At 37.5% G+C, this 9,562-nt stretch overlaps 1 protein-coding gene across 3 annotated transcripts in view; it reads right to left on the bottom strand.

Annotated features, from left to right (window-relative positions):
* Positions 1-9,562, bottom strand: part of mtf2 (metal response element binding transcription factor 2) — a 17,860-nt gene that overhangs the window by 4,182 nt on the left and 4,116 nt on the right. For 2 of the 3 annotated variants that reach the window (XM_016502221.1, XM_016502224.1), the window contains exons 3-9: positions 4,126-4,207; positions 2,532-2,624; positions 2,334-2,434; positions 1,452-1,600; positions 1,040-1,135; positions 880-948; positions 115-238 (exon numbers count right to left, since the gene is read on the bottom strand). In XM_016502221.1, coding sequence (XP_016357707.1) covers positions 115-238; positions 880-948; positions 1,040-1,135; positions 1,452-1,600; positions 2,334-2,434; positions 2,532-2,624; positions 4,126-4,207 — 714 coding nt within the window. The remainder of the gene's footprint in view (positions 1-114; positions 239-879; positions 949-1,039; positions 1,136-1,451; positions 1,601-2,333; positions 2,435-2,531; positions 2,625-4,125; positions 4,208-9,562) is intronic. The other variant, XM_016502225.1, reaches the window with a different exon arrangement.

The following is a 9,562-nucleotide window of genomic DNA, read 5'->3' as shown; positions in this document are numbered from 1 at the left end:
CAGGAAAGTGGCCTGGAAGGGCCAAGTTTGCCCATCACTGCCATAAATGAAATGAAGGGACATTAACACTTGCTGATTAACTAATGCAATTACAATGACTAGCCAGACCAATACCTTGCCAAGCTGAAGCCTGTCCCAGTTTTCATTGATGTAAGTCATCAGTTCGAGCTCTGAGTCAAAGTATTTCTTTTTATGAATTACACTCAGGTTATAGAGGCTCAGGTGTGCAACATCTTCCCTGTGAATGAAGACAACACATGTGATGGAACAAAAAATTCCTCGGTGAAACTATTTAAATAAAAAGTTGGGGATGCACAGAAATTTTGGCCGATATCAGTAAGACGACAGTTACTTTACAGTTACGGCGGATAACTGATATATGGCAGATGTGAAATACTATATTGTCTTAATAAATTAAAATGTGTTAATTATGTTAATTTTTATTACATTCTTAATTATTTTAAATCCTACAGGTAAATTTGGACAACACAACATTATAATGTACAGTATGTAAAATGGATTTTTGTGTTTTGGCCAATAATCCAAACAACAAATAATGGCTTAAATTAAAATTCTATACTATTTAGTCAATTCTATAAATAAAAAATAAGGCACTTAAGACCAAATAAATCATTTTAAATGCTACAAGTAAATTTAGCTAAAACAACAGTATAATGTACTACGTAAAAAATGGATATTCATTTTGAGAATACATTTAACAGTGTTATTAAATGATTGGTGTTTTTAAAATAAATTTTAACTAAACATTAGATTGAATTACAAGCATTACAAGCTAATCCTAAATGGAAAACAGAAGAAATTAACATGAACAATTAAATAGCCAGTAAAGACCAACTGGGGGAAGAAAAAAAAACTCACCATCTCAGAGGCAAACGTTTGAGGTACTCTGGTCCACTATTACAAACAGAACAAATAAATAGATATAACCTGAGAATAAAGAAGGTAAATGTTAATTAAATGACAAAACTTCAACCACTGGCTTTCATTTTAATCAAATGATTGGAGAGCAGTACTTCACCTGTCTCCAAAGAGCATGGGCTTCTGAAAACACTGGATGCAGGCTTCATGAAACCACTGTTTACACTTATTACACTGCAACATCTTCAGATACCAGCTGTGGGAGGAAAGAGTCATTACAATTCCGCTGGGGCCATTCTGAAAGTGAAAGTGACGTGACATGTGACATGTGGCCAAGTATGGTGACCCATACTCGGAATTAGTGCTCTGCATTTAACCCATCCAAAGTGCACACACACACCTGGACCTTTGGGTTACGAGTCCGACTCTCTAATCATTAGGCCACGACTTCTGTACCTACAATCATCTGCAACTTATGATCCAATGCCTGATCTTAGTGGGGTTTATCTTAAGGAGAAGAACTATATTAACCAACACTGTTTTCTGCAACAGTGTCTATGTGTTGCACTTACTCGCCAGGCCCTCCACAGTAGCAGTAGCATTGCTGGATGTTGGTCTTGTGGCCCTGGTCCCACACTAAATCTTCAAGGGCGTATGGCAGAGACTGCTTCATTTCCTGTAGGGCTTTGGCATTTGGCCCTTTCTTCAGTGCACCGCCTCTCTATGATTTCAGAGATACAACCACAACAATTCATGATAGATAAACATGCCTGTAGTATCTATATATCACTCAATTCTAAGGTGGAGTCAGAACTCTGGAGATTTATTCAAATCAGAAAAAAGTATCATTATTTCCACTAAAACATTACGCAGTGCAACCGTTTTCAACACTTATAATAATAAGAAATGTTTCTTGAACACCAAAACTTCTGAAGAATCATGTGACATTGAAGACTGGAGTAATGGGTGCTAAAAATTCAGCTTTGCCATCACAGGAATAAATTAAAATAGAAAACGGTTATTTTAAATTGTAATGATATGTCACAATTTTATTCTTTTTACTGTATTTCCAAAAAACACAGTCTTGGAGAGGCATGGGAATTAGTTTTTTCTTAATTCACCCAGCAGTTGCAGCAAAACGTTAATTTTGTACCTCATACAGAAGACTACAAAGTGTTTTTATATTCCATATATTATACAACAAATCCCACATCCACAACCCTTATGTAAGAATGAATGTTTTGGTCCGCATCTGTTGCAACAATATTTTGAATAAACTTTAAAGAAAATTGGAATCTGCAAAAATCCGTATTGGTAGGTCACACTTGAAATCGGAATCGGCCAAGAAAATTGCAATCGATTTGCAATTGCTACTCTTCACATGATGAAAAGAGACACCTCTGGCTTTATGCACTTTAGATATATTCCTTCAATAGGAGGGAACGTCAACAAACCTTTGTTGTTGTAGCAAACACGCACTGTCTGCACAACCATTTGTCATCAGAGTTGATGACACTGGAGTCAATTATGGGAGCGTGGCATAGCTGATGGTATCCTATGGAAGAGATATTGTCGGGTGAAATGGGGAACTCAATCCCTTATATTGTTGAGTGAAGTGACTCAGATTTACAAGTAAAATAGTTACAGTCTACCTTGTCCACATTTGTCACAGATAACTATTTCATTGGGGGGCTCGGAGCTTTCATTCTGGCATATAGAGCAGAGCATTTCCCCTCCACTGTCCCCTGAAAGAAGGAACAAAGAAAATTAAGTGTGCAGATGTACGTGACTGTTTTATCCTTTACAGCTGGAAACAGTGGGTCTTCACTGCAAATTCATTAATAACTGCATAGATTATTTCATATTTGTATGCACAGGAGAACTTTTCATAACAAAAATTCCACCTAATTCACAAGACATGTATACGCAAATGAATTTGTTCAGAACCTCATTCTAATATTTTGGAAATTTGGAGCGACAGAGGTTAATAAGCATGCCAGAGGTTAGCCATTTGAATAAAACGTGCCCTAACTATCTCCATATAAGGGCTTTATGCACAACCTTTCTTTTACAGCCTTTAGTCACTTTAGCACCCTCTAAAGAAGCAACATCCTTGAGCAATCACAAGTGTGCTTTCCTAAAAAGCACATTCAACCACAATAAACATTTTTTATACACATTCACATTACAGACCTCTCATTAGGCAGCTGTACATACATGTACTGTATATCTGCTTTGTTATTTAGAGAAACCTTGATGCTCAAGCTATTACACAGGTTTTCTTATTCTTTCATTTTATATGAAAAAAAATTAAGACAAAATATACATTTCATCTTAACATGATAATGACACCCAGATTATGTGCTTTTTGCATGCATGGTTTTAGTTGTTCCTACATTTTTTTTTATGGGATTAGAATACATTTTTGTACAAAAGTTTTAGGTGAATCATTATTTGTTTCTGAAAACATTCATACGCAACTTGTGCACATGCATACTTAGTGAATGAGACCCATGTGACTGCATTTATGAGAGGTGGACAGCGCCTAAAGGTGACTAAAGGGGGTTGTTGTTCGAATATTTCTGAACTACTAATGGAAATTGTTCAAACCACACAAAATATCACAAAAGGAGGAATGGTATGCCATAGTTGCCAGCTGAAACTGATGGTGAACACCACCGTGAAATACTTCACTGCAACTGCCACTTGAAACAAATAAGAACTGAAGATAAAACTATGAGAAATTTTATTTTATGCCTAAGCATTAACGCCTTTGTTGAATTGTTACCAAGAGATACACCGACAGATGCCATAGGTACCTTCCCTATTCTTGTCTCCTGGCTCGATGTGGGACTTACAGTTTGAGTAAGCCTGGAGACTCTGAGGTCTGTCAACTGTCAGGGACAAATTAAGAGATAACTCAGGCTGAATGAAGGACATAGGGAAGAGAAACCAAAAGGCGGCAAACAGCAAAACCACAAGTCAGACAGCATGAAAGCAGCACCCTAATAGAAGAACTGACCGATCTTCTATTAAAATGACCAGAAGGAAAGTAGAAATATGTTATTTTATAGCAAAAGAGAACCAGTATTACAATCAGCCAGTGGATGGTGCATATAAATCTATGTCAGGATGTTCAAGATCTCATTACAAAACCCACCTCAGAGATGCCATCAAGACACAATAGACTAGTAACAGGGCATCTGCATTTTTTTAATCAGAAAGAATATAAAAGTTTGTATTTACCTGTCTGAATGTCCTTCCACAGAACCCAGGATTTAGACTGATCTTCAAAAATCACAAAGCAGCGATGCTTATGTTTATCTATCTGTGGAAAGCATAAATCAAAAGAAGTTCTGATTAATCTAGATAGACTCTTTCTGATTTATATTATACTCATTCTTTCTGGTTATAGTATGATTAAAGGGAGTATTAATGTCCGCCCACTACAAGGCAAATCACAACATTTATAAAGCTTGATTTGAGGTAGGGCTGTCACGATTATGAAATTTGGCTGACGATTAATTGTTAGTTACAATTGTAACTAATTGTCTGTTTTAGGGCTTTGGCGATTATCACAATTAATTGTCTGTTTTTTATGGCTTTCATTATATAATTGTGATTAATTTAATGGTTCCGTAAATAATTATGATGTTATCTTTTAATCTTTTTTGAGTTATTATTTTGCAGTGTAAGCTTACATAGAGTATTCCAAATTCTAAGAATCGGCCAATTCCGACACCAGCGCTATTTTTTTTCTACACCACTTCAGAATATCAATACGGTGTTTGTGGAACTAATGGTCACTCTTTTTAAACCCTTTGTTAAACACAATCCACTAAATACTCACTTCCTCATTACAGAGAAAAACTACTTTTTTTTTATATAAAAATATATAAGCTATGAAATTAAACTAGCTGACTATATAATTTAGCAGCAAAAACAATATCTTGAAAAAAAATCTTTGGTGCACATTAGGCATGGGACGATAACCGGTTTCAAGGTATACCACGGTTTGGAAAAGTCACGGTTTCAAAACCACTAAAATTTTCCGTTATACCGTTCCTGCGGTATGCGCAGTTTTTTTACGTGTCGTCAATGACGGAAAGTGCAGGACTCCCTCAGTTGTGTGCAGCGACGATTAATTGTCTGTTTTTATGGCTTTCATTATATAAGTGATTAATTTAATGGTTCCGTAAATAATTATGATGTTATCTTTTAATCTTTTTTGAGTTATTATTTTGCAGTGTAAGCTTACATAGAGTATTCCAAATTCTAAGAATCGGCCAATTCCGACACCAGCGCTATTTTTTTTCTACACCACTTCAGAATATCAATACGGTGTTTGTGGAACTAATGGTCACTCTTTTTAAACCCTTTGTTAAACACAATCCACTAAATACTCACTTCCTCATTACAGAGAAAAACTACTTTTTTTTTATATAAAAATATATAAGCTATGAAATTAAACTAGCTGACTATATAATTTAGCAGCAAAAACAATATTTGGCTTGCTACCGAGGCAGATAACATGGCTAATTAACTAGCTAACGTCAACTAGTTTCCTCCCTCACGTTACTTCACAGAGTGAGGAATAGCAGTCTAAAGTACGTACTGTAGCCTACTTTTCTGCGATTTAGTACAATAATTAAATTTAGCTGGTATCACGTCTATACTTTTAAGCCTCCTGCCATTGTTTACATCTGTTCAAAATCATGCATTTCAAAAAAAAAAAAACTTTGCCACTGTTTGAGTGTTGTACGGAGAGGCCGTGTGTGTGTGTGAGACACTCGCACGCTCTCTTTCCTTACATGTGTATGTGCACACATCCTCCTACCTCACCGCTCCAAACCATAGCTCCAAACTTAATCCGGGAAAGGTGAACATTCCTGCATCATAACTTGGACTGAAAGATGAATGTGTAGAAAGCGAGCATGTCTCCAAAAACCTTGTTGAGCTGCAGGTTTATGTATGCATTTTTTATTAATTTTTTTATTTTATTTTTTACAAGAAATTATGTTTTGATTATATTTTTGATTATTGAGCTGCAGGTTTAGGCTCACTTAAGTGACTGCATTTTTTTTCATTTATAGGGATTTTTTTTTACATTAAAGAATTTATGTTCTGATTATTGTTGAGCTGCAGGTTTAGGCTCACTTAAGTAACTGCATTTAATTAAGAAGAATTTAATTATTTATTCTAATTATTGTAATCGCAATACCGTGATATTTTTATCTAAGGTTATCATACCGTCAGAATCTCATACCGGCCCATGCCTAGTGCACATTATACAATTTAGTGTGTACTCACACTAGGCGTGTTGAATCGTGCCCGAGCGTGTTTGACCCCCAAAGCCCGGTTCGTTTGACTAGTGTGAGCGTTCCGTGCCATGCTCGGGCGCGGTTCATTTAGCCATCCCTGGCCCGATTGGAAGAGGTGGGCCAGGGCACGGTTCGGTTGGGCTTGGGCGCGGATGCATGCAGTGTGAGCACTAACCGCGCCAGAGCACGGAATAGATACTGTTTTGTGTGCGCTGTCATCATTACGACCGCAAACATATTCTATTACTACTACACTATGAGTTTGTTGTTCATTGTTGTCTGAATACAGAAAATAAGATGTTATGAATCACCTCATAAATTAAATGCATTTAGACATTTCCAGGGAGAACATTGTTCAAATTCTCTCTTTTCCTTTTGAGATAACTGACTTTACTATATAGCCTAAACACTAAACATTAAGGGTGTACTCACACTAGGCGTTTTGAACGGTTCGGTTGGGCTCGGTACGCATGCAGTGTGAGCGCTAACCGCGCCGGAGCACGGATCAAATACTGTTTTGTGTGCGCTACTGTCATCATTACGACCGCAAACATATACTATTACTACTACTACACTACACTTTTCAATTCATTTAATTCAATCAAGTATATTTAGGTTTATAATGGCTCTGGTTCTCACCTTATTGATGAACAGGAAATGTAGTTTGCGAGTAAAGCTGCAAATTATTTAATTAACGTCAGCTGCCTCCGTAATAATTCTCTGATACATACAAGTGAAAATCAATGCACAACAATTTATAAATTAATTATTATTAATTATTCGGCAGAATATTAGCAAAAGTGGTTTTCCCCATTATCTCGTACATGACGTAAGCATGCTGCGGCCCAGAAAGTTTAGTGCAATTGTGAGTGCAGGGAGTGGGGAGGGGAGATAATCGCGCTCGGTTCAAGGCAACCGTTCCTAGTGTGATTACACCCTTAAAGATCAAAAACATGATAAATAAAGATATTGTCTCTCAAAAGAAAGAGTCGACTCAGAATCGCCTTAACGAGTCGTTATATTTTCAAATCTTGTGCCTGTTACCGATCTACGTCACTGGGTAACACATTAGCATAATCCCCGCCAGCCCACGAAATACGAACACTCTCTGTGTCGAGAAGATGCTGTGTTCCACTATACCACAGCAATACAATTCAAACCTTTTGTTGTGCTCGTCATTTTACCGAGGACCGCTTCTCTAATCTTGCCTTTTACCTTCGTTGGCTTCTAATCTTCTTTATTTGGACCAACAAGCGTCATGTCATATGTCATTATTTTAAGAACTGATTGGAGCACTATATTATTGTTTTATGTAAAGATGCATGCTAGGGTTGCCAGGTTGTCACAACAAAACCCGCCCAATTGCTAGGGTTGAGTACCGAAACCCGGTACCAATATGGCACCGGTACCTATGTAACCGGTATGTACTAGAACCGAATCCGAACACAGATTTCGGTGCCTCATTTCAGTGCCATGCTGGAGCGATCGATTAAAATATTTGTCCTCTGGTTCCCCGAAACGGACGTAAGCATCATCATCACTGGCACCGCACGTGAAAAATAATTTCCCGACTGAGAAAATGCATGTGAACAAGTCGGAAAGCTCTAATAATACAAATCCAACACATCTTTGTAGTAACGAGAGTGTCCATGTTGTTTTCACATGCTTCCCTTTTGTGATCTGATGAGGCTTCTTGTCACAGAATGAGGCAGAAAATATGTTCCATATGCTACTTTAAAAAGAATACATCGATTAGCAATAGATTATAAATTAGGGTGACCATACGTCCTCTTTTCCCCGGACATGTCCTCTTTTTGAACCTACAAAAATGCGTCCGGCCGGGATTTCTTATTTGCTCAAAATGTCCGGGATTCGGCAGTTTTCTTAATCCCACTCCCGCTGAATCTCTGACCTTTGCCACCTGCTCCCGCAACATGTGTTTCGCTCCCGCGATTCTCGTGTCCACTGACAGACATTGACTGACAGTAAACATTCTAATATTGTATATAATTTTGGTGCATCAGGGAGCCGCTCTCAGTATGCGGAGTATTTAAATATTTTTGAATGAGCGTTTGCGCGGTTTACTTTCACTTTCGATTTCGCGATCACACGCACTCTGTGTAAAGGTAGCACATCTTACAAGATCAAATATTTGTCAATGAGCTCAGAATCTGTTGAGCAGCAAACACTCCAGCATGGTCTTGTCAGTCATCTCTCCTTATTCTCGACCTGTGATCAGTCAAAGCTGACTCGGGTAGCTCTTGTTGGATGTAGGGTTGCCAAGTAGGGTTGTGCCGATAGACGATAGTATCGTGTATCGACGATAGTCAGAGATATCGACGATAGCAGATGTCTTTGTCGATAGCCAAGACGATATTAGGATATTATTATTATTTAATACATTAATAGGAGAATTCCTATTAATGTATTAAATACTAATAATTATTATTATTATTAGGCGGCCCATTATAATTCTGCTATTATTATCAAATTGCCCCGCTTTTTCATTCAGCACTGTATTTCACACACACACACACGCACGCACGCACGCACGCGTGCAAAAGAGGAGCCTGTAGCCGGTGAAGGAGTCTCCAACCACAAACACAGGCACATATCGTCTGCTGATATAAGGTATTTCGTTGCACTTTAACAAGTAATCTGAACGGCCTATATAGAGGGCTCTAGACTGCGACCAATTTTTGAGAATGTGCGAGTTAAAATTTGACGTGGTCATGGCCGAGGCACATTGTAGCAGGAGTCAGATTTCACTGATCACGTGAAGAGAGGCGCGAGCGCGAAGGTGCACGCTGCAGACGGAGCATTATTATTATTTATTTGATTCCTCAGTGTTTGTTAAACATTCTGTAATGTATTAGTCAGTATATACAGCATCCTATGCCATGCCTCGTCTTATTCATTTTTGTTAATAAAAGTTATGTAAGCTAGTTTGTCATTGTAGCCTACTGTTTTATTGTTGTTGTGCTTTTTAATTAGGAAGAACAATAAATCCATCTTTTATTTTAGTCTTAAAAAGTGAAAGGTGTAGATATATAAGCAAAACAGACACTTATCTTTTCTTGTAAATGGTGCGTCGGGCTCATCATGGGGCGCACGGTCCGGAGCATTGTATGACTGATGTATCTGTTTAATTTAAATTTACTCCAAATATATGAACTTACCCGTTTTAAATACTTTATACTTAACGTGTTCGTTTATGTTCAATATTTAATGTTAAACTGTTGGTCTTTAAAATAAATCTACTTCCTCCTGGTGGAATGACCTGCCCAGCTCAATCCTTAATATTTTCAAGAAACGGCTGAAAACACATCTCTTTCATCTTCATTTGACCCTCTAACTCTAGC

This window comes from Sinocyclocheilus anshuiensis, unplaced genomic scaffold (assembly GCF_001515605.1).
Source record: "Sinocyclocheilus anshuiensis isolate Anshui unplaced genomic scaffold, SAMN03320099.WGS_v1.1 scaffold718, whole genome shotgun sequence".
NCBI lineage: Eukaryota > Metazoa > Chordata > Actinopteri > Cypriniformes > Cyprinidae > Sinocyclocheilus > Sinocyclocheilus anshuiensis.
Note: the sequence above shows the minus strand (reverse complement) of the source record. Positions and strands in the feature narration are given on the sequence as shown.